The sequence below is a fragment of the Hylobates moloch genome, unplaced genomic scaffold, assembly GCF_009828535.3.
Source record: "Hylobates moloch isolate HMO894 unplaced genomic scaffold, HMol_V3 SCAFFOLD_1, whole genome shotgun sequence".
NCBI classification, from domain to species: Eukaryota; Metazoa; Chordata; class Mammalia; order Primates; family Hylobatidae; genus Hylobates; species Hylobates moloch.
The window spans coordinates 216,166,470-216,191,902 of NW_026652276.1; the positions used below are offsets into that span (position 1 = coordinate 216,166,470).

Sequence of the window (25,433 nt, forward strand, 5' to 3'; positions counted from 1 at the left end):
AGAGAATGGGGGTCTCATGCCCCGGTCCCGTCTTTTCTAACCACCTGAGCTGCAAAGCAGCCCCGGCCAGGCCTGCAGCAAGGAGGCTCTAGGCCAAGCTTGTCTACCGTGCAGCCTGCGGGCCACATGCAGCCCAGGACGGCTTTGAATGGGGCCCAACATAAATTTGTGTTTTAAGAACATTATGAGATTTTTTTTGCGATTTTCTTTTTTTTTAGCTCAATGGCTATCATTAGTGTTAGGGTATTTTATGTGTGGCCCAAGACAATTCTTCTTCTTCCTACATGGCCCGGGGAAAGCAAAGGATTGGACACCCCTGCTCTAGGCGCTGCCCATCCTTTGTCAAAGGCATCTCCACAGCCATGCAGCTCGGGGTAGAGGGCCATGCTCAGTGGCCATGGCCCAGACCTCCAGGGAGGAACCCCTGCCCACCACAATACCACCACTTCCCACCCCCAACCATCAGTTACCTTGTAGATGACACCGCCTGTGGCAGAACACGTCAGCATGTAATTGCCCTCTGAGTCAAAAGCGAAGAGTCGGCCCCTGGGGACTTGAACCTGCTTGTAGCCACTGTATCCAGACAGCACAAAGGGGCCCGTGGCGTCTGAGGGGAGGCTGTACTCGGATACCTTGAGGCCGCTCTTGTGGATGTTCCACTGGATGAACTGCAGTCACAGGGCACAAGCAGGGTGCTCTCAGCGGAGCTGGCCAATGCCGGCCTCGAGGAAGAGCCAGGACCCACTCCAGAGCAGAGGCTGGTGAGGGTGACCCGCCTCCCCCAGCCACAGTGCTGACATCCTTGAAAAGCCTTTCAAGTGCCAGAAGCAGAAAAATGGGTGAGAGGTCTACAGGTCCTATCTCTGGCCAACATGATTTAAGCATTTTTTAGGGAAGAAAATCTAGAAAAAGAGGCAGCAACCTCACATTAAAGTCCAACCCTTCTCTTTCCCTCTGGCCTGACCCTAGGAGAGGAAAAGGGACAGCAAGTGGCTTTGCCTGGATTCCTGGTCTCTCAAGCAGGAGGAATGCTTCAAGTGACCTATTATTATTATTATTATTATCAGAGTTAGAACCCAACTAGATTTTTCTGTCCTCGGAACAAGGTACAGAGGACAAAGTCCACATATATTTCCAGTGTTTCAGGCATATAATCAATTGAACACTGGGAGATGCCATTATAAACTCAGCTCCTTATCGTAGCAGACATCATCCCTTAGCCTACCCCACGGACAGGTTACATGGCTGTGACCACCTCTCTCACTAAGCATCCCACATAAGAAGGAAGTCGAGCTTTAATGTAAAAGTCCCTTCCCAAACTTTTCAAATGAAGAATTTACTTTGTAGTTACTCCTTTCAAGGGATAAAAAGATAGTGTCCAATCCCAAAGGTCCAGGCAGGCACACATGGAAAGGGCGTCCTTCTCCCACCTCTGCCCCTGCCAGCTCCCACTCTGAGGTGGTCACTATTCCTAGTTCCTAACCCTCCACAGAGGGAATCTACCAAGGACATGTACTTTTCCTTTTTTTCTGGCTTCTTGTTTTTACATCTCTGGGCTCTGCTGGGGTCTGTACGCATCTAAGAAGCTGTCCCCAGCCACTCAGCAAACTACACATCCATGAGTGGTCCTGGGACCACTCATTACCGAGCCCAGCAAAGCAAACTCAGCCCTAAATCCAGACCCCACAGATCCATCTATGGTAAGATGAGTAATTTTTGGTACTTCCTTACATAAGGATAGCCAATTCCCGCTGAACTCACTAAAACCTCGCAAAGATTTTAAGACCAATTACTAGTTTATCCCTATTCTACAGACAACAAAGCTGCAAAAAGAGGCCCCAGGTCGCAGAGCTAATAACAGGTATGGCCACAACCTGCAGCCGGCCCACATGTCATCCCGGTGCTCTCTTATCTGAATCCTGCGGCCACCTACCTTCCCGTCCTCGCCGATGCTGTACACGGTGTTCTCATCATAGCTGAACTCCACAGAGTAGACCTCCCCGTAGTGGGCCCTCCAGCTCATTGCGCACTCGTGCTGCTGCATGTCTGAGGCAATGAGACACCACCACTCACATCCTGGCCAGGGCTCTGCAGAAGGAATCTACCTGCAGCAGGAGGCCCCCTCACCCTCTACTCAGGCTGACAGCTGTTCTGGAGGCCATGGGCAGGCACCCAGGACCCAATGAGTGCCATAAAGCTGCCCCTGCCCAAGAGGTCAGGCTGCTTCTGAGCCTCAGAGGCAGCTTCTTTCACCAGGTCAGAAGCGAGGCTCAGGAGTCCCTGGGGGGAGCTCATCTGGGGAGCCCTAAGTCTAGGAAGGCACCCAAGAAACTGCCCTCTGTAACTTCCCCATGGGTGCCCTGGGAATTCCCTAAAGATACAGTTGCCTTGCCCCAGCCCAGGCTCTGGGGATGTCTCCTGGGGACAGAGTCCAACCTGGGGATTTGTACACAGCATGCCAGGTGATTCTGATGTATGCCTCTGGTTAAGGAGCACCGTTCTGATGCTTTTGAGAATCAACTACCCACAGCAAGTGGGTATGACAGCAGTACTCTTGTATGCCCTCCTGTATTTCACATGGGTGACAAGGACTCAGATGGAACAACTCAAGACTCAAGGACTGCTGAGCTCCACCCCCTCCCATGTCTATTGACACTAACTATGGGCGAGTTTATTACGGTGGGTGTTTTGAAAACACTGACCAAAGTTAAGCTCTAGTACATGCATCTGAAGTCAGGGTTTTGCAAAAGCCTCTAGCCCAGCTGGCAAAAAAATCCAACGTCGGCAAAAAAAATGCCTGGGAGATCTAAGGAGATCAAGAATTGCTATGAGCACACTTGCATACCAAACAGCCGGATGACACCATCAGCTGCCCCCGTGACCAGCAGGTTCCCGTTGTGATTGAAGGCTGTACAGTTGATAGCAATGGGTTCTGGATCCAGGGAGAACTGGAGCTATTGAAACAAAACAAAAATGCCAGTAGCAGATCTTCACTCAGCCCAGGCATGCTGCTTATTCCAATGCAGACAGGTGTCCCAGACTGAGTTTTCCACCAGCTCCTCCCTTATGTAATCTGGAAATGTAGATCTGAGCCTTTGCCAAAGTGCTGTGCCAGTGACCTTCTGTGCTCTTTTGAGAACAAGGTCTCTGTGCCTATATACATTCTGGTTTCCATAGAGAAATAATAATCCATGCTTGCTCCATTATAAAATAAATAATATACATCTTAGCAACCTACACTTCACCCAGAATGCATTCCAAGCAAATTCTCACTGAAAAGTCTTATGCCCTCAGAAAATAACACTTCATCAACTGCCTATGATGACAGACAACACTAATAAACCTGCCCTATGGCTCCCCACAGAAACACTTAGAAATATAGTAGCAAACAAAACCACCTCATAGAACATAAGGTCTATTAATTACATAATTAATGAACACTATCATTTCAAACAATATGGAACCCTGGGAACACTAAATAATCCTCCTGAAATTAAAAATGCAAGATAGAATGTTATTTAAAATACACACAGAGTACTGAGCTAGCAAATAAAAGAATCTTCTAGGGCCAAAACTAAGAGAAAGCAAGAACACAGAGAACCAGTGCACTCTAAAGCTGCCTTTCACTATGGGGCATTAATCAGATCCAGATGACTCAAGTTCCCATTCTGCTACCCATGAAGAGCTCAGGAGCCTGGAGACAACAATGTGTGATCTGCCCAAGGTCAGGCAATAAGAAACCGTCACATGGAGCTGGGACTCCAAAGAGCTATATACCTTCAGTGCAGGAATGAACTAGAAACAAACCTAGTTCACAGAAAGGGATAACAAGAAAACTTACCTCCCTGCAAATTCATAACCACAAACTAGCCCTGACATGGGAGGAACCTGGCAAAAATTAATGCAAATCCAAAGAAATGCACCTCCAACCCACACCTCAAAATATTCTCAGAGATACTGGCCCAAGAAACACCATGACCACAATTCATAAGAAACAGGAAAATAAGGCAAAAGGAGCCAGCACCCACAGAAACAACAGAGCAGAATCAGACCCACAAAGACTTCAGACATTAGATTTATAATGCAGAACATACAAGCACATTCAATTGTTCAACAAAATAAAATAAGGAATTGAAAATATGGGTACAAATGAGAGACTATAAACACAACAAAGCAGGTTTTAAAAAATGAAGCTGAGCTTCTAAAAATGAGAAATACAATAACTGAAATTACCATCCTAATAAATAGATGAAACTGATACAGTAGAGAAGAGATTAGCAAACTGATAGATCTGAAAAAAACTATTATCAAGAATGCAGCAAAGTGAAACAAAAAAGAGGAAGAGGCAAGTTCTAACACATATGGAATGAGAGTTCCAGAAAGCAAGAGATGATGAGAGAACTGCAATACTGGAAAAAATGATGACTGAGAATTTTCCAGAATTGAACAAAGACACAAATCCTCTGATTCAGAAAACAAATCCCAAGCAGAACTTTAAAAAAATAAATTTCAAAACTTAAAAACCAGAAAATCCACATCCAGAGAGCCAGATAAGAAGATTTTAAAAGCAGCCAGAGAGAAAAGATAACAAAGGAATGCCATTTACACGGAGAGCTAATGTCCCGGTCTCAGCAAAGGCAGCCAGAGGATGGACCAAGTCATAAGGTTAGGGAAGCAGTGTTCAGCCTGGAATATAAGAAGCTATTCTAAAAAAACACATATACTGTGGTTTATTCATATGGAGTCAGAAAACCCACAAAACAAAAATTCAGTTGTTTAGCGATACACAGTAATTAACATGGTAAAGTAATTTTTTAAATGTAAGGCAGGCCGGGCGCAGTGGCTCATGCCTGTAATCCTAGCACTTTGGGAGGCCCAGGTGGGTGGATCACCTGAGGTCAGGAGTTCGAGACCTGGCCAACATGGTAAAACCCCATTTCTACTAAAAATACAAAAAATTAGCTGGGTGTGGTGGTGGGCACCTGTAATCCCAGCTACTCGGGAGGTTGAGGCAGAAGAATTGCTTGAAACTCAGGAGGCAGAAGTTGTGGTGAGCTGAGACTGTGCCACTGCACTCCAGCCTGGGTGACAGAGCAAGACTGTCTCAAAAAAAAAAAAAAAAAAAAGTAAGGCAACAGTGTGACAAAATTCAAGACAGGTTCTCTCTGGAAGGGAAAAAGACCAAGATTGGGAAGGGCTACACAAGAGCTATAAAGTATTGATGATGTTCTGTATAAACTGTGATGGGTCTGCAGGTGCTCACTGTACTGCTTTTCTTCTCATTATACTATACACCTATGATTTCAATATGCTTTTGTATGTATTCAATGTCTAATTAAAAACTTGAAAATCACAAGTAAACATACAATTACAAATTGTAATAAGAACTTTGGAGGAAAATACAAGATGCTATGAACTAAGAGGAATTGAATTAAACCGGTGGAGAGGACAGTGGGCAGGGAGGGGCACGAGAGATAGGTCTAGAGTATGTCCCTGGAAATGCAGAGAACTGGTCAGACGGGAAACACACTGGCAGCGTTTGCTTATGGACTGACTGTGTGAGCAGAGAGAAAAGGACAGGTCTGGGAAGAACCCCAATTTCTGTTGTGTGTTTTTGTTTTTTTTTTTTTGAGACAGGGTCTCACTCTTGTCACCCAGGCTGGAATGCAGTGGCACCACATCAGCTCACTGCAGCCTCTACCTCCCAGGCTCAAGCAATTCTCTTGCCTCAGCCTCCCAAGTAGCTGAGACTACAAGTGAGCACCACCACATCTGGCTAATTTTTAAATTTTTTGTAGAGACAAGGGCTCACTACATTGCCCAGGCTGGACTTGAACTCCTGGCATCAAGCAATCCACCTGCCTCAGCTTCCCAAAGTGCTGGGATTACAGGCATGAGCAACTGCTCCTGCCCAAGATCCCCAATTTCTAAATGAGGCACATTGCCAAAGTGAGGAAAATTCTGAGGGGAGGGATGGATGTGGCAAGGGGTGGAGGTCAAGAATTCGAGTGTGACCCTGACGGGCCTGAGAGGTCTGACAGACCCAAAGGGAACACAGACCACTTCTACACGCAGATGCAGAACAGAACAAACTGAACATCTGGAACAGGAACCAACTGAAAGCAGGAGCCTCGAGTTTCCAGCAGCATCAGGAAACAATGTGTTCAACATAAAGGCCATATGACTTGTGAGCAGTGAAACGAATCATTTTAATAAGAAGTAGCACTGCCTTGGAAGGTGAGTTTAGCATCATTCAATCTCTCTGGGGCTCAGGGTGGTAGCTGCAGTATCTATTACTGTCTTGAAGGAAGGGCTCCTTGGCTCTGAGGTGGTGCCCAGGTTCCCTGGGAGCAAGTTCACAGGCTGTCTGAGCAGGCTGTCACCTGGACACATCTGGAAATGTTCTGGCTGGTGAATGAGGCCCTCTGATCCTCCCTTTCTTCGGTTTGAAACCCCAGCTGTTGGAACCCTTCCTTCCCACTCCTGGTCTGCCCAGCACCCCTCCCAGCGTACTGGCTTCGGCTGCCACATGGCCTGGGTGACTCCCATTTGCCTTCGCTTCTTATGAATCTGCATGTGTCCTTGCTACTGCTGGCTGCTGTTGCTATAATTCTCATACAATTATAAGTTAACAGGATGTCAGAGGGAGGCACGAGTCCTCTCCTAAAAAATCAACCACAGGGGCCCTCTGGTAGGTTCTGGGTGACTTCTAAGTTTGTGGCACAATTCTGAATGACTAACAATCTGCCCAGTTGGAGTACACTACTTTTCAACACTTAAAACTTTATTAAAAATCTGAAGAGACCAAAGCAAAAAGAGGGAAGAGGCTCTTCAGAAACCCAGAGGAATGCAGAGTGTGCCTGGCCCCACAGAGAGCCACAGGGCAGGCCCATACCTGCTGCTTCATGGTTTTCGTGTCCCAGAGCAGCAGCCTGCCAGGAACCTGGTTCATGCCCTTGCTGCCAATGTCTGGTGCTGAGAAGTCCACCTGGGAAGTGAGGCTCGGAGCTGCAGCCGAACAGACGAAAGAGGCCCCATTGGGGCTGCACGCAAGAGACAGGATTCTGCAACACACATGGGCCGGGGTCAGACCCTCCGCTGGCCCACAGAGGGAGGATGCACTTTGGTCCTGAGGCTGGATCCTGCACAGGAGATGAGGCACAAGGCTTGGGAAAGGACCAGCCCCGCGGACCACACTTGGCAGCCTGCGGCCTTGATGGTGAGGGGTAGGTTCCAGTTCACCTGGGCATGTCGTCGTTGATATTGATTTCACAGAGATTCTTCTTGGCTTCCGTGTCATAGAGACGCACCGTTCCCACACCACTGCCCAGCAAGAGCTGGAACGAGAAGGGGCGGGAGGTGGGAAGGATACCATGGAGTGAGGCTGAGTCAGGGAGGATCTCCAGAGGGGGCGAGGCTGGGCAGGCTGCAGGGGTGAGGCCCCTCCTCTACATATCCAGGCAGTTCAGGGGAAATCTGGCTACAATGAGCCTCACTTTAAAATTAAACAAAGACATGAGAGCTGACCTTGAACTTCTAAGCAAAACCACAAAAAATATCTGTATCTGTGGAATGGGAGAGACGCGTCACCTTGGACACATCTGGAAATGTTCTGGCTGGTGAATGAGGCCCTCTGATCCTCCCTTTCTTCGGTTTGAAACCCCAGCTGTTGGAACCCTTCCTTCCCACTCCTGGTCTGCCCAGCACCCCTCCCAGCGTACTGGCTTCGGCTGCCACAGGGCCTGGGTGACTCCCATTTGCCTTTACAGGGGACAACTCTGGCTCTGGGTCTGTAAAGACCTCCAGAAAAAAAAAATAAAAGGGGCTATCCTTGCCTTCAGGAACTTGTGACTTATTTGGTGAAAAGCTTCAAAGATAATAATAGTGCCAGAGGAAAGTGCCAGAAGCAGCCCAGCTCTGAGGGCGTCTCCCAGGAATATTAGGTAGAGTGTGACCTCAGCATTCACTTGGCAAACTGGCGCTGGCACAGGGCAAGCCCTGAGGTCCTCATCCATGAGGATAATCCCTTCAGCTGCCAAAAATTATAGAAAAACAGGGTTTGCATCTTGGGCTATGTGGTATGATCACCACAAATGAAGTAAAAGAAAAAACAGCAAGTCAATTTTACCTCCTTAACTATAAGTCCTATATCTCAAATATAAAATCCAGAGGGAAGAACATTGTACTATTCCTGGGGACAATAAGACCCATGGGAACCACAAAACAACACCAGCCCCTCACCAGCAGAAGCCACTTCCTGTGGGGCCTGGCACAGGAGGGTGCCACTGAAACTGCAGCTGGAAACACAGACAGATGGAGGGATAGCAGTCAGACAGGTGGTCCCCAGGGCAGACCACCACAGACAGGAAGAAGCCGTGTGTTCCAGGCCCCCTGCAGCTCATTTCAATCTGTCAATCTGGTAACCTCCCTGCCTTCCTACAACAGGAGCCTTCTGGGCCAGTCCTGGATGTGTGTCCCTGAATCCCCAATAATGGAGAGAAGGGAGAGGAACTGGTTTGGCTGTCTTGACTTAGTCAGTGGAGAACCTTGGGAAATTCCTCCACTGAGCCAGCAGAGCGGGCCCCAAAGGCCACCGTTACTCACCAGTCTGTCCCGTTTGGTGGCCCATTCCAAAGACAGCAGCGGCGATTTGGAAATGGAGGACGCTTTGGTCTGCATGATGGGGTTGAAGGACCACACTTTGATGACCCCATCTACGTCTAAGCTGGCAACTCTCCTCCCAGAGCAATCCACTCTGAGATGAGAGAAAAGAGAGGCCTGTCAGCTGGCCTCTCAGTCCCCATCCTCTTCCGCAAATGCCAAGATGATCGCTTTCCTGACTTCCTTACTGTTTTAAAAAAACAATCCCTAGAAGTCTACATTCAAATGACTGGTATAGGCTATTTCTAGAAATATTCATTCATTCGTTTGTCTAAGAAATACTTATTAAGTGCCAACCACGTGCGGAGCTTTTGATCAACTCTGGGCAAAGAGCCACGAGCAAGCGTTGCAGGGCCCTGCCCTGAGGCCACTTGCAGTCTCTGGAGATTTAGAGCCTCCAACTCACACTCCAGAACAGCCCAAGGGACCCAAGAGCCGTCAGGGCGGTCAAAATGAGAAACCCATCTACAGCTGAAAATTATGCCCCACCAGGGTTTGTTCTTGAAAGGTTTATACTGTGCTTAAGTAAAAACTTACAAATGGTAAATTACAAATCAGGTATTTACCTAAAAGTACCAACATAAAGCAAATTAAAATTGAGTGAGTTTGGGGGGGCTAAAATAAAGGGTAACTTGTTCCTAAAACTGAAACACAATTAGAAAGGGCAGAGAGGCCCGGTGCAGTGGCTTATGCCTGTAATCCCGGCATTTTGGGAGGCTGAGATGGGCAGATCACTTGAAGCCAGGAGTTCAAGACCAGCCTGGCCAACATGGTGAAACCCTGTCTCTACCACAAATATAAAAATTAGATGGGTGTGGTGGCAGGCATCTGTAATTCCAGCTACTTGGGAGGCTGAGGCACGAGAATTGCTTGAGCCTGGAAGGGCAAGATTGCAGTGAGCCAAGATCATGCCACTACACTCCAGCCTAGGCGACAGAGCAAGACTCTGTCTCAAAAAGAAAAAAAAAAAAAAAAGGGCAGACAGGCTGACCAGTCCACTGGCAGCTCCAACCGACTCCCATGACTCTTCTGCCATGACTGTGGCCCTCGTCCAAGCCCCCATTCTCTGCTATCTCCTGCTGGCCACACCTCCACGTGTACTGCCTGAAAATCTGAGCTTCCCAGGGTTTCCTTGGCCCCAGGCCCAACCCACCTGCAGTGCATGATGGACGAGTGGTGTTCCCCATACTCCTCCTGTCCCAGCACAATAAAGGGCTGCTCAGGACGGACTCCTCCACCCTCAGGGCCTGCCGAGGATGCCCGAGTCAGTGGCTCCACTGGCTCCGTGTGGAACTCTGGGCAGGGCTCAGCCTCTGGACCACTGGCTTCTGGTTTCTTCTCTGCACACTGTCACAAGCAGGGCGGGGATAAGTCAGCCAGGAAAGGGTCCCCCACACCGGGGCATACACCGCAGGGGGTCTAGGCCTAGGCCGCAGCATTTTGCGGGGCTCTCGGTAATTATGGAGTGGAGAGGAGAGCTCTGACCTGCAAGGGTGGTGCTCAGCTCACCCCGGGAGAGTGCGGGGCCTGCCCCCCCTGACAGCCCCTTCCTAGAGACTTCGCTCCACACAGGCCCTGCTGAAGGAGAGGGGGCTGTGGCCTCTCCGTGACACAACTGATGGGACCCAGGACACACATCTGCCTTGACAACAGACCAGGTGGAGGATGCGTGGTGCAGGCCACACACCGTGCTGAGTATTTTACAGATTTCTCTCATTTAGTCCTCCTCAAACAATGAGATGCTATTATTTTCCCCATTTTACAGCTGTGGAAACTAAAAGACTGAAAGAGAAGTCAAATGCCTTGCCCAAAATCATATGGCTGGCAAGGGGGAGAAATTGGATGTGAAGCTAGGTGGGTGAGAGGTAAGCCTGGCCCCTTTCCAGTGCACCCCTAGGCCCACCAGCCCTCCTGGGAGGTGGGCACTGAGAAACTAAGAAACAGACACAACTGGCCAGGAAGAAAGACAGAGACCCAAGGGCCACTGGGGGTCCAAGGCTGCCCCGTCTCTACGTCCCTGGGGCAGCAGGTGTTGGCTACAATCTGGTGCTCACCTAAACACAATCCAGGCTGAGGGCATCGGCCAGGGCACTCTCTACCAGCCCCGGGGTCTGGATGCTCCTGCAAGTGCTTCCTCAGAGAGGCAGGAGGAGGAGTTCAACAATAAAAAATAATAACAGAGGAACTTCAGACCTTATGGGGCTGTGGCTGACCCCCAAGTGCATCTTGAATCCTGAAATGCCAGAACTTATGATCTGAGCCTTAGGGGTCTGTTGTCACCACAGTACTGGGCTGTTAATGAGGAAATACCTTTAAAACAGGCAAATAGCCCCAATTATGAGATAAATGGTCAAGACGGTGACTTGGGCAAGAGAACCAGTAAATACCTTAGACTTTGCCATCAATCAGGAGTATCTGACAGAAACAGAAGCAGCTGTAATGCCACGAAGAGCAGGCCGTGGCCCACAATGGCCAGTGAGGGGAGTCCCCAGAGCCCAGGGCTTGGTACAGAAGGGCCTGGTCCACAGCCTCCCACTGTGTGGGCACAGGGCCCTCAGTGCAGCAATACAGGCAGCTGGGCCTCAGGCAGCACAGGAGGAAGGAATCCTGTGACCAAGCAAGTCTGGGGGAATGGGTGAAACCGAGGGAACCAGGTCTCCAGGAGCCCACAACAGGCTGCTTAGCACAATTAACCTAATGGAAGGATGAGTATGCAAAGGTTCCCAAGCCAGCTTAATCACAGAAGTCATCTTCTGAGAGCACTTCCAGAGGCCTGCATTTTCTGGCCCCTACTTAGGGAAATGCTGCATGGGAGAAATGGACCACAGAAGAGCCAGGCAAATGATGAACCCAAATAACCAAAATACAAGCCATTGACACCAATTAGGCAAAAGCACACTCTGCACAGCAGCGGAACTCAGAAGAAGGAGAAGAGGAGGCCCTCCACAGTGCTCCTCAGTAGCTGCATGAGTGTCCCCAGGGGTGTTCAGGACAACCCCATACCTGGGAAGTGGTTGTGGAGAAAAGCTCCTTCCTCTCCTTGCCGTGGTCCTGCAGGCGCCGCTGCCGGTGCTGTGACCAACCGGACTCCCCAGTGGCCAGCCCACTGAGGAGGCTCTTCCCATCCTTGGCTCCAGACATCGGGTCCTTTCCCTTGGTGCCCTAGAGGAAAAGAAGCTGGCTGTGAAGTCTCTTCCCATCTGCCCAGGCCATGATAAGCATGCCAGGAGTGGTCAGCCCTGGGCAGGGGGGCGTGGTGGGTGGGGAGCAGGTGGTTAAAATGGTGTTGGCTCAGCTAGGTAGGTGAGGTCATAGTCAGCCCCTGCTATGACCTCCTCCTTTCTGTCCTCTACCCATTAAGAGGACAGGTCACCTGCAATCCTCATCCTGCGGTATCTCTCATCTGGAGGGAGATGTCATCTTGATCTAATCGGAACAATTTAGTCTAGTTGAGGGGAAGGAGCCAGCACTTACTAAGTGATGACTAAGGCAGGCCGGGAGCTACGCTTGGTGTTATACACGTTTACAAGCAACAATATGTTTGGGCAATCTAAAAGTTATTTATGCAACAAGCAATCGCCTCTGGAGGGAAAAGGAACACAGTACCCTCTCTTGTTTTGGGGCAAGTGTGGACTAAACCAGCTAATATTAACAAATACTGAGGTGTTTGAAAATGATTACTAGAAAACCAGAAATTTTTAACAGAAATTGTTGAAAACCCAAGGAATGTTAAGAAAGATAAATTGGACAGGAAATAAACTGGTATTTTCTGGCTCCTTTTCATAACAAGAGTGATAGGGTCAGCTAAGTTATAGCAAGAGGGAATGAATTTGATCATCCCCCACCCCACCCATATAGAGAGAAGAAGTCTCCATTCTTCATCTAGAAACTCTTAAAAGGAGCTGCCACCCCCGCATCTTTCCAGATTGTTGGGCAGGGCTGTCTTTTTCCAGCTTTATACCCACAAATTGTGATGGTCAAACACTCTCACTTCCATTATTTACACTCTTAGCAAAGAGATATGAATGCAAACACCTACTCAGGTTTGAAACCAATCTTCTCAAGAAACCATTTCTACACAAGCCCTACATGAAGAGAAGAAACTCAACCAAGGTCTAGCTGCTGCTTTCCAGTTCTTCTACTTGTTATTTTTTATGTCAACAGTAAACAATTTAAAATTATTAACATGGATTCCTTGGAATCCTGCAACTATGTGAACAGTTAAGAAACAAAATTTTAAAGGACTATTAGCTTACCTGGAACCAAATCATGGCTAACCTGCAGGGTATTTACTATTTTTGGCCTGTTTATAAACTTCAAGTACTTCTGTGAACAAAGAAAGGATGGTAAACCTGTCTCAATCAGCCACAAACACATTTAATTCCAAGTATTAGAACTGTGTCAATAACAACTGTGTATGGGTCCCGGGAGGACAAAAGCCATGGAGAGGTAATGTCCACTCCTCAGAGTTTCAGAGAGATGGAGTGGGGAGGTGGCCTGTTGGAGTCAGCTGTCAAGGCTAAGATCTGGGGAGGTGGTAGGCAGTTGCGTCGTGTCCTGTTTCAAGACAAGGCTCTGAAACTCCCATAAGAAGAAATCACTGAAAATGCAAACACCGAGTAGCCACATCACGGTCCAGGAGGTGCCACTTCCACATTTTGTGCTGCTACATGTATGCCGTGCTCTACATGGGTCACAGGGGGATTCTGTCTTGGAAGCAAAGGTGGGAACTGTTACAGAGGGAGACAGGCACTTTATGGGCCCCTTCCTGCCTTATTCAGCCCCTCCACTGGATAATGATGTCTTTTCCTTTTTCAGCAATAGTAAAGAGTGCTCAATTCAATTGGTGAATATTGATGGAAGGAGGAGGCTTCGAATTCCTCTGGCTTATTTGAGAGCCACTTGTAACTCCCCAGCAGGAGCAAACAATAAAACACTGAGAAGTACAAAGGTAATACTTCCTTCACAAGACAAGACAGCAAGGAAGGCATCTGGTACAGAGAAGAAGAACTGCCTTTACAATGATAGGGCAGTTTATGCCAAAACAGTGATGGACCTAAGCATGACCTATCAGATTTTGCTTAAAGAAGAGGCTAGGTTCTCCTTTCTCCTTAAATCTATGTTAGCCACTGAAGAAGAACAACGAAAGATAATAATATATTAAAAGCTGGTGAATGCGGTTGTCCACAATATTTTTTAATAAGTAGGTGAAGGCCAATTTGTGTCTAGCCACAAATGTACATAACAAGTGAATGCTTACTGGCAACTGTTAATTTTTTAGAAATAAAAAGCTAAAAAATAAAAACAAAGGAAAAAGGGGTAAAGTCACAATGCTATGTAAGTAATTACCTTCAAACAAATCCATAAAATTGTGGCCAAGCACTTGTGTATGGGTAAAGAGCTGGAGAGAGTGAAAGATGTCGGCAGAACTGTGTACTCTCTAGACAATGACACTTGCACACAGAGAAGCTCACACCCTTCTGGAAGCTTCTTCTACTGTGACCCTACCTTACACATCTTTGTAACCTTAGCACCCAGCACCACGCCTCGCATAAGCTGGGCACTCATTCATGACTGGCTAAATACACAAATGGATGGACTGATGAACAGATGAAATAACTGTTCACTGAAAGTTTTATTTCATTTTAAGTGCAACCCCCGTAATAGTCTTTAACTGCTGGCTTCAAATAACAGAATATCCCAGTAGTCTAAAGTATATTTTATCTTAATCTACCTGACTCCTACAGTTCAGGAGAGACACGGTAACTTCTCTCTTATCATTTGACCTTCTCACTCTGGAGACAGACATAAGTTGATACCCATTAATTTCCGGTGGACTGAGTAAGTCAGGAGGGATTCCAGAGCCTCACAGAGCTTACCAGGATGGCAGCCATCAAAATGGAGCAGGAAACAAGTTCCAGTAATTTGGTATCACCTGAAGCTAAACAAAGCTACCCAGAAAACAGGCCCTCATAACACAGAAATCCCAGAATGAAAGACAGGCTTTCTCCTTACTGTCAAGATCCTTGGGAAAAACCTTCAGGGCAGTGGTTGTGACCACTTACTTCTCAGTAACTGGGAGGTAATATTACACTAATAAGAGTCACAAGCACAGAAGTTTGTGGATGCTTTGCTTGCTTTACATTACAGCTGATTCAAGGTTATCTCTATAATGAGGTAATTTCCACGGCTCACCAAGTGGGTGTGAAAGGAGCAGAATTATCGCTGGCGGGAAGGATGGAGTACTAACTACAGGCTGTGTGAGCCAAGCAGCAGCCCAGGCAAGCCTCCTATGGATGTGCTCTCGCTGGCTATTGTAATTGGAGATCCTAGAAGGGCTTGGGAAGTGTGGTTTTGCAGTTATTTCCACTAAAAAAAAAAAAAAAAAAAAAATTGCCTCCAGACTCATATTGAAAGTCTGGAGAGTATTTGCCAGGCTTTCAATATAAAAGCAATCTATTTTGCATCTATTTTGCCATCTGTTTTACAAGAATATTGCTATGAACATTTCAGTAATAATGACAACAGGTACAGCAACCAATTACAAGCAGGCAAAATGCTGATGTGAGCAAAATTTACAATGCTTTCTATAAATTATATTTGATAGGAAAGTCTAATCATTTTTACATATTGCTAATTTAACAATAAAATACAGCCTATTTTGTGTGTGTGCTTATTCTTTAACAGTAAAAAAGAAAGAAGGACTCTGGTGTGGTAGTAGCGAGGAAAAAAGACAACATGCTTAATATGCGCTTACAAAGCAATGTGGCTTATTTAAAAACCAATGCCATTGTATACTGAGTTCAAAGCAGTGTATTCTCAAAATGCCCTGCATTTAGTATCTGTGAGAGAGCACCTGGAATTGTACACTCAAATTTGGGCATTAATTGTAATAGCGGGATTGAAACATTAGAATGTCCCCCCCGAGCAGGGGGCCCAGGATGTGAGGGGAAATCATGCCATAGGGACAAACAGTTGAGGTGGGGGTTGGAGGGAGGGTGAACAAGAGTGCTTAGCATGGAAAAGATAGGAAGAGTCATTCTATACAATAAGCCTTATTGTTCTATGTAGCTCCAGAGGGCTAAGCTAAGATCTGTGAGGAAAAGTCATAAAGAAGTTTCTTCTAATAGCTTTCTAACATGCATATGTTCCTGCTTTGACAAGCAGTGAGCTCTGCATCTTAGGAGGCAATCAATCCAGACAGTGTACTCCTATACTCAGCAGGAGGTGGGCCAGATGACCTTCGAGCTTCCCTTTAACTCTAAAATTCTGTGATTTTCTTGAACCTCAAATCTACTAGTTATTTTTAGAAGTGAAACAGTAATGCTGAATCTAAATCATCTACCATTAATAAAAAACAAGTGACCTGACTATTGGGTTTTTTAGATTAGAGATATCTTTCGTCTTCACTGAGGAACTAGAAACTGCTCTGTTAACATACCACACAGGGACCCAATCTTTGTTCCATTATATTTTAGAGGAAAGGTAGGGCATGTTTTACTGCAAATCACACATTCTTATTCCAATCTCATTTCAACCTCACCATGTGACACACAGTTCCTAACCACATAGAGTATGGCCACAGCTTACTCCCACAGAAGCTGTCTCTATGTTTTCTTTCAAGTTAATGAAATTGAACTTCATAATTTCAAGCTCATTTCAAAGGACTCAACATTCCACATGTCACCTATTAAACTTATAAAATGTTGCACAGTGAGAGATCCAGAAAGCAAGCACTACAACTTACTCAGCCACACTCCACAGAACTGGAATTCTAACTTTAAGATTTCAATTTCAGAAAAATATTCATAGGAGTAACCATGATTGAGTTTTGACTGCCTGAACCCTCATGACTGCTAAGATTATAGTTTTTTGCATTAACGGCACTTTAGGTCTCAGAACTAACTCAGGTACCCACGTGGGCCAGGGCCTGCAGGAATACAACCTCTACTACCAACATTTACTGAGTGCTGACCCTCTGTCAAGCACTCTTCTTCCAGCAGCTCAATTCATCCTTCCCTGGGGAGTAAATACTATTATTATCATCCCAAGCAAACTGGGGTGAGTTTAAACAATCTGAGCACCAATGACAAACGAGGAACCAGAGCTGAAAGTTAAGTTGCCTGACCCCAAAGCCCATGCTCTTTCTGATCCAGTGTCCTGCTCAGTGTCTCCAGCTCAACAATACTCAGCCCAAGTGCCGTATTCCAGTGGCAGCGTGAGGCAGACCCCTACCTCCCTGGGTACAGCGAGCAGCCCCAAACTGCTGTGCCACTTGCAACTGGTCTCACACAGAGGCTGGTAGGAGAAGAAGCCACAGACTATGACTATTTATTTTATCTGTAACTAATAATACATTCAAAGTGTCCCTACGAAGCAATAAACAGTCTGCAGGCATTTCTGAAAGCAATGAATTCTGACAATGTCTGATAGTTAAACCAGTCAGTGGGACCCTTGGCTGTTTTGGATATAAGCTGACATCAAAAAAAATCCGCTTGCAGTCTTCCATAAAAGAGAGAAATAGTGAAAATCCTTTGCAAAATCAGCAAATACCAACTTGTTTCAGAGGTAATTCTTGATTTAGTCTTTAGCCAAACACTATTTTTATATCACCAAAAATTCAAAATTCTAACTGCCTGAACTCATACTTGAGCCACCAAAACAGTCATAATCCCTTATGAGTTCATAGGAAATTTATGAGAAAAGAGGGGAGACTCTTCAAAGCCTACTTCCTGTCATCAGCTATCTACTACTTCAACCAGAAAGCATCATAGACTTCAGAGAACTGGCACAGGAGTGCAGGCAAGGGAAGGCAGCCCCTTGGGTCAGGAGACCTGGGTGTGAGGTCTGGCACTGCCTTGATCAGTGCACAAGATCTACCTAGTAATCAAACACCACAGTGCCTGCAGTCTAGCTGGAGGTGAAGATGGAGCGGGGAGCCAGAATGCATTCGGTGGATTTTCCACCTCCTCCTCTCAGTTCCTCTGCTACAAGCTTATCTAGATTCTCATCCTGCAGAACCATCACTTTCTGAGAGGAAAGGCAGGGAAGGGGAAAGAAAGGGAATGAGATGTCAATTTAGAATCTCATCAACAGGCCCAAGAAATCAGTCCTAAAGGGAGTGCAAACAAGTCTACACTTGCTCAGGAGGTCTGGAAGCACAGGCAGCTGTCAGGGGCTTCTTGGCCAGAGTTAGAGGGGTAGGACTTGTGCTTACCTGACCACCGAAGGACTCTTTCTTGGCCGAGCTCTGAGCTTGAGGGCCCTGAGCAGGCAACAACCTTGAGGGGCTCTTCTTACTCTGAGGCAGCAGCGAGGACAGGAAGCCCACGCGAGGTGACTGGGAGAGGGAGGCATTCCTTTGGCTGCACACCATGGCACTGGTCAGCAAACACACCACAGGGTCAGAGGGCTGAAACAGGATGTGGAAAAACCAAGAACATAGACCTCCCAGGCTATGGATGACATTAAGTGACCAGGCCTGGGTCAGGTCCAGGAGTCTGGGCTTTAAGGTGGTATTATCCTTGGTATCATTTTTTTGCACAAAGGGAGCCAGCAGCTTATCTGTTACAAGGGTGAAGTCTGCGGCTCTTCTTTGAGGGTCACAGTAAACTCAGAGCTGTCTTGTCCGATAGCCACTGGTCACATGTGCTACTGAGCACATGAAATGTGGTTAGTCCCAATCAAGATATGCTAGAGACGTAAAATTGACACTGGAATTCAAAGACTTGGCATGAAAAGTATAAAATAGCTCATTAACATTTTGTTTATATCCATTACATATTGAAATGATGTTTTGAATATACTAGGCCAAATAAATCACTAAAATTAACTTCATCTTTTTTTTTTTTAACATAGCTACTAAAAAAAAATTAAATTACATATTTGGCTCGCATTTTATTTCCATCAGAAAGAACTGGCTCTACCACTAGAGCTATTTCATCTGGTGCAGTACTTGTCTATGTGGAGGTCTGGAATCCGGCTGCCTGGGTTTGCATCGTGACTCACCAATCACTGTCTTCCTCACCTGTGTGTACCTCTGTTTCTTCAACCACTACTATTATTATCACCAGCTGGGGCTTCTGCTTTAACTGGTGTTTCTGAAGGTCAAATACCTCTCTCTAATCTGCCTTCCTCTTTACAACTGTCAGAGAGGTGCATGCTTCTACTGAGGAATGCATCCAACCTGTGGTTACTAATCTTTCCATACATGAGATGCTCCTTCCAATGCACAAAACCTTCCCAAGACTTTACCACAGTGATTGTGTTTTTATTTATCCTGATTACACATATCTGGATGTAGAGCTGGCAGAGCTGTGCAGTTCCCCAGCTCTAGGCAGAGCCACAGGCTTGGAGACTCAGAACTCCTAGAGGACTTGGCCATGGGGACCTTACTCATAAAGCTCTGAAGCAAGGCTGGATGCAGTGGCTCACGCCTGTAATCCCAGCACTTTGGGAGGCCAAGGCAGGTGGATCACTTGAGGTCAGGAGTTTGAGACTAGCCTGGCCAATATGATGAAATCCCATCTCTGCTAAAAATACAAAAAAAAATGAGCCAGGCATGGTGGCATGCACTTGTAATCCCAGCTACTTGGGAGGCTGAGACAGGAGAGTCTCTTGAACCCAGGAAGCAGACATTGCTTTGAGCCAAGACTGTGCCATGGCACTCTAGCCTGGGTGACAGAGCAAGACTCCGTCTCTAAAAATAAAAATAAAGCTCTCAAGCAAGAGCAGTGTGTGCCAGGAGGCTCTTCCACAATTCTCCTTCAGCAGGCACAGAGGGCTGCAGGCAAGGCAAGATCAGAGGGAACCGTGGGGCTGAAAGCACAGAGGGCAAAAAAAAGGAGAGGGCTGTCACACACACTCACAGTTCCGAGTCCCCCAGGCGGTCCATGTTGGAGACATAAGGAGGCAATTTGTGTTGGACCAAGGCCTCTTCCTCTTCTGGCTGTTGCTCCTCTTTCTTCAGTCGGTGGATTTCAGCTTGCAATGCAAAAAGCTATACAGGGGTGGGACTGAGTTAGCCAATGATCTCACCTAACCTTCCCTCTGTGGAGGAAGATTTCTAGACACACTGCATCCAAGCCCACTGGTCTGAGTGCCACTCGCCTCAGCGTCAAGAGGCCTATCTCACTCTGCTCACTGCAGACTGGGAAAAGTGACTGCTATCACTGGACAACAATGAGGTGAGAAAATCAAAAACCATTAGAAATCCAAAACCCATTTTCTTTTTAATCATTTGACTTGCTTCCTCCTAGACTCACTGAGAAAAATAGCTCCACCCATCCTGCTTTGCTTTTTGGAATCTACAAAATCAGGCTTTGGAACTCTCAAAGCCTGATTTTGGAATGGAAAAAAAAAAAAAACTTTTAATGAATTACAGTGTTTTTAACCTTTTGCCTGAAGAAAATTACATATACACACACCCCAAAACCCAAGAATCTTAAACCCCATAACCTAAACAGCCTATAATCTTCCTTTTCCCAACAATATCACCTAAAGAGATCTTAATTTCAGGAAAGAGAAATGTTCCTCAGGCAACATGTACAAGCAAATGTGGGTACCCTGGCTCTATTATTTTATCAAACTAGAGAAGCATGTAGCTGAGTAGGAACAACTAAATTATATCTGGGTTGTAAACTACATATATATGTGTGTATATATATAGTTTACATATATACATGTAAGTATAGTTTACATATATGTGTATATATACATACACATATATAGCTATATGTGGAAAGACAAAACAGACACATGAAAACAGGTTAGTTATAAGGTGGCATGGATGCATATAGTCTTTTTCTCCTTAAAAGTTAATTACTGTTACTATATTGTTCATGCTATATATCTGACTTAAAATATGAATCTCCCCTCTGGTTTTCAGAGACTGTTACTCTCCGAATTCCCAATACTGACTTTCTGGTGACTTATTTCCATCTGAGAAACTAGGTAGTGGCAGTGGAAAGCTGATTAATATAGTCTTCCACTGCCACTACCTGATTTCACACACAAAAAACAGAAGTACTTCCTCAGGAGCAAGCCTGTTCAGAACAAACCTTCTGACGCAGAACTTCATTTTCTTCTTGAACCTGGTTAGTCCTCTGACACTCTGCATCAAAGTTCAGGATCACAGGGACTGGTGCACGAAGTTAAAGAATAAGCCAGCCCATGAAATGTTTAAAAGTCCTTCCCAAACCCTTGACACACCAGTAAAACACATGAGACACAGGGACACAGGAAACAGAGTACAGGAGCAGTGCCGTGGGCTCTTGTGGGCTTAATGTAATAGTCGCTCCCTATAGTCTTGTCTCCAAGACTTTCTCTAGGTCTGACCTCATTTCATTCGGACAGATTCATAGACGCATGACCACCTGCCTGGCCAGCCCACAGAGGGGACATAAATCCAAACCTAAGCATTTTCTCTCAAATACCAGCAGCAAAGAGCTAGCATCCAGTAGACTTCACAGCCAGTCTGAGCTTTAGTGAGGTCATACATTCAGCTAAAAGCAGCCCTGGAGGCCAGTGGCTCCGCAATAATACAGCCAATGAGGCAGAAAAGACCAGTCACTTGGCTTCGCCTCCCCAGATTGAGCCTCTCCCTGGCAAAGGTTTGGACTGAGAAGAGAAAGCTTTCTGCAGATTGCGTGGCCACCCCAAGAACAACCACAGTCTATAGCTTGGGATACTGGTCCTTCTCCACTGCCTCAAGCAGCTTCAGTTAGGAGGTGCACAGAGCAGACAGGGCCTCAGAACTGGAAAGAGGACTGGAGCCCATATGTGTGTAACCTAGTTTGAGGAGCACTGAAAAGATCTTGAGTGACAGTTCCAATTTCACTGGAGGGCCCACAGGGTTAACTGGAGAGCCCTCAGGATGAAGAGAGGGAGCAAGGGGGAGGAAACAAGGCAGCCCTGACAAGGGTGGAATTCACACTCATCTGGGGCACAGAAAGGGTAATGGCAGGGAAAGGTGCCCTTCCCACCTCCACCAGAAAGTGTTCCTCCCAGAGGCCAAAATGCCCACCCATGGGTGGGCCTCTAAATACCCAAGTTTATCAGTGCCTCACCAGCCAGCCCCATTCAAGCCAGACTCCCTTCTCCTCCTCTAAATTTCCGGCCTAGAGAGCATGAACGATGGCCTCGGGAGCTCTGGCTTGTACACTTGGTAGGCTGTAAATTATTTACCTATTTACCTGCATTCTCATTCATTCCCCCTCTCAAATACCCGCATATATATTCTTAAAGCTACTGTGATTTCTGGCAACTTGAGGAACACTGAAGTTACTATTAGAGACAATAACGCAAACTCTAACGCAGACAGAAGTTCCAACCCAAGAAGTCTTCTCATCTGTACCTAATCCCAGCAAAGGTATATCCCTGGGAACACGTTTCATGCACAGAGAGGGTACTCTCAAGGCTGCCCGGTTTCTCCAAGCAGCAGCTGCCTTCCAACCCCAGTGCCTGCTGACAAAGTCAGTACTAGCACCCCACTGCTGCCACTGTCACTGCCCACGCATGTCAGCTAATACTTCAGCAGCACAGTGTCAGAACTAAGATTTATGATTCCCTGGCTTACTGACAAAAACAACCACAATTTGTCCAGCCCCCTCCTGTGGCCCATAAAAATGGTCCCCGGGCATTTTTGTAGAAGAAATGCCTGTATGGAGAGCAGCAGGCTACCAATCCTGAGGTCTGGGTGCCTCAGGTTGGGCCCTCAGCCCCAGGCAACTGAAAGGATATGCATGCACTGAAACAGGACGCTCAGGAAGTTGTGCAGGGACACAATGAAGGTGTCCGCCCACTGTCGAGAAAAGTAGGTAGCAAAGGTGGGGTTGGTGTCTGGGGATGGCAGGAAGGGCAGGACAAACCAATCCTTCCACTCAGCCTGGTTCTGGAGTTCCGTGGCCTGCTTTGCAAAGAACTCCTGAGCCTTGTCATTTCTGTTTGTCTGCCAAGACACAAGGAGGTAGCAAGGAGGGAGGAGAGACAGAAATCCAGAGTTAAGACTCTTCATCACTGCACAGCAGACAACCTTTGGCTATCAGCCTGCCAGGTTAAGTGGCAAAATAAAATTCCATAATATAAAAGAAATCATCACTCTTTTCTCAAGGAACTTGTCATTTCAAAGCTGGTTTAAGCTGAAGTTCTAATGATAAATCCCATCCTAAAAATTAATCCCTAGCTGATGTTCGAATAACTAAGTGACTCATTCCTCCAGGTCAGCTATCATCTTTATTACTCAAACTTTAACCCAGCTACTTATACTCTTTAAAATACCACCTTTGTTTTAAGCTTACATGCTTAACATAAAAAAGGAAATAGGAATGGGGAAGACAGGTCAGATGATCTACAGATGACGACAAGGAAAAAAAAAGAAGGAAAACAGTCAAAAGTAATTGCACTGTAACTGCTGCACTCTTTCCCATAGTCACATACAGAGTCCTCCCTAGGAACTGGAAGAAAATCTATTTTGGGATCAAAGAGCTCCTTCCACCAAGGGAAACAGAACCCCTGAATCAACAGGCACCTGGATTGTGTAGACAAGATAAAAGCGAAACAGGCTGGTTTTCAGCTTGTGGATTGTGGGTCTGTATATATCCTCCAAGCGGCTAAAGAGCCGACGCTCCAAGTAGCTCCAATAATCCCGAAGAGCAGCCAAGTCATACACCTGCATTAACTGCTGCAGCTGGTCCACAATCTTATCCACCTGGGGAGAAACATGGATGGAGAAGGTGGTAAGGGACAGAAGGGAATTCTCCCCTCCATGGAATAAAGCTTTTTCCTCCTGTCATGGCTTCTGGGTGTAAAAAAAAATTATTAAGTTAGCAATCTATAAAATTTTCAAAACATACTAATGCAACAGTTTTTCAGTAATTTTCTGATGTTAGAGAAGTGGTTTGACCCTCTAGCAAGCACGGAAATTTCAGGTGTAAAAGGGCTTTGGCCCAGAACCTAAGAGATCTGGCTCCAGATCTTGGATCTGCCTCTGACTTACTTGATCAATTTGGCAATGTCATCAGGCCAGGCACCATGGCTCACGCCTGTAATCCCAGCATTTTGGGAGGCCGAGGTGAGTGGATTACCTGAGGTCAGGAGTTCCAGACCAGCCTTGCCAACATGGTGAAACCCCGACTCTACTAAAAATACAAAAATTAGCAGGGCGTGGTAGCGCGCACCTGCAATCCCAGTTACTCGGGAGGCTGAGGCAGGAAAATCGCTTGAATCCAGGAGGCAGAGGTTCCAACGAGCCAAGATCGTGCCACTGCACTCCAGCCTAAGCGACGGTGAGACTCTGTCTCAAAAAAGAAAAAAAAAATGGCAGTGTTGCTTAACTGTAGTCTCAGTTACCTCACATTTTTAAAAAAGGGGGTGGGGTGAAGAAGAGGGTATGAGACAATCTCCACAATTCCCGGATCCCAAGGATCATGAGGAGGTGCACGGACTGACTCCTTCAAGTCATCCAAGTTCCACCGAAGCCGTGGTAGCTGCTCAGAATGTCAGCCAAGGAAGTCACCTCCTTGTGAGGAGCAATTAGAGCAGAGTACAGAATCTGGAAAAGGGTTTGGATATCAATACCAGTCCAACGCCCCTAGTTTATAGATCAGGCCACTGAGGCCCAGAGGGGTGAAATGATTTGCTTTTGCCACTAAGTAGCCACTAACTTTGGCCAGGCAGGAAACCAGATCTCCTAACTCCCCTCCAGTGCTCTTGCTGTTAGCTCACTGCCTCTCATTGAAGTCAGTACACACAAACATACAAATCACACACATATACATTCCAAGAACCTCGCAATGGAAAACCATTTTAGAGCAGGGGAAGTCTGGGTTTCTCTAATGTGCCATGAGGTCTTCCACAACTGCAGAAGCAAAATTGCCAATGAGTCCCTGACGAGGCCATTTTAAACAAACACCGCAGATACTTGAACGCAGCTAACGTTTTTGGACTGCAGACTTCTTTGCTTCCACTGCCATTGGAAGCCAACACGAATATCTGTTGCCAAAACGCAACCATCTACCTAACCTCGGCTCCTAAAACCTCATCGCCATCCTGGCCAAGGAGGCTGGAGCGGAGACAGAATCCTAGACCAGGAGCCGGGACATCGGGGCTCCAGCCTCGGCGATGCTCCTGACTCGGGGGGCGGCTTCAGGCAGGTCCCGTCCGTCTGAGGGCCTCAGTTCCTCATCCGTCAAGCTGGGGTCGGACGCGCTGAGGTCTCCGGCGCCCCGTCGCGAGTGACAGCGCCGCTCCCGCCCCAGAGGCTGTGCTGGGGGGAAGCCCGCTCCCCGGCTCCCTCGGGCCGCCTCTGCCCGCGCCGCTCCCGCCGGCCCCTCACCCGGAACCCCTTCTCCTTGTCCGCCTTGATCTCGGCGTCCAGCTGCCGCAGTGTGTGCGTGAACCCGCGGAAGAGCAGGTACTCCCGGACCAGCTCGTCAGTGCGCTCCACGGCCTCCGCCATCGCAGCACCAGCGTCTTTAGGGGTGGTGCTGCGAGGGACGGAGGGGCGGGGCCTGGGAGGAATGGGGCGGGGCCGGGCGCAGGCGCCGAGCACGTCACGCCGCGACAGGCCTACCAGCCCGCACGCACCAGGCGCCCTAGCCTGAGGCCTCGCCCCTCGGCCGGCGCCCCGCCCGAGTCCCCGCCCCTGAGCCGGCCGCAGCCCGCCTGGCCTCTCGGGTCACCCTTACCCCTCCCGAGGAGTGGCGAGGGGAGGTCCTGGCGGCGCCGGCGGCGGCTTTGTCTGAATTACTGGAAGTGGCGGCTGCCACCCAAGT

The 25,433-nt window shown here is 47.3% G+C and overlaps 1 protein-coding gene across 6 annotated transcripts in view; it reads right to left on the reverse strand.

Moving 5' to 3' along the window:
- The window catches only part of WDR91 (WD repeat domain 91), a 30,505-nt gene extending 5,359 nt beyond the window's left edge, over positions 1 to 25,146 (reverse strand). For 3 of the 6 annotated variants that reach the window (XM_058426960.1, XM_058426961.1, XM_058426965.1), the window contains exons 1-14: positions 24,995 to 25,146; positions 23,189 to 23,368; positions 22,402 to 22,609; positions 20,721 to 20,803; positions 19,530 to 19,660; positions 17,879 to 18,041; positions 11,665 to 11,823; positions 9,815 to 10,008; positions 8,605 to 8,755; positions 7,243 to 7,337; positions 6,896 to 7,064; positions 2,846 to 2,954; positions 1,934 to 2,046; positions 471 to 668 (exon numbers count right to left, since the gene is read on the reverse strand). In XM_058426960.1, the coding sequence (XP_058282943.1) occupies positions 471 to 668; positions 1,934 to 2,046; positions 2,846 to 2,954; positions 6,896 to 7,064; positions 7,243 to 7,337; positions 8,605 to 8,755; positions 9,815 to 10,008; positions 11,665 to 11,823; positions 17,879 to 18,041; positions 19,530 to 19,660; positions 20,721 to 20,803; positions 22,402 to 22,609; positions 23,189 to 23,368; positions 24,995 to 25,117 (2,076 nt within the window). In that variant the 5' untranslated portion in view covers positions 25,118 to 25,146. Of the gene's footprint in view, positions 1 to 470; positions 669 to 1,933; positions 2,047 to 2,845; positions 2,955 to 6,895; positions 7,065 to 7,242; positions 7,338 to 8,604; positions 8,756 to 9,814; positions 10,009 to 11,664; positions 11,824 to 17,878; positions 18,074 to 19,529; positions 19,661 to 20,720; positions 20,804 to 22,401; positions 22,610 to 23,188; positions 23,369 to 24,014; positions 24,424 to 24,681; positions 24,962 to 24,994 lie in introns of those variants that run through there. The other 3 variants (XM_032761840.2, XM_032761838.2, XM_058426972.1) reach the window with 3 other exon arrangements.
- Between the last annotated feature and the right edge of the window lie 287 nt (positions 25,147 to 25,433).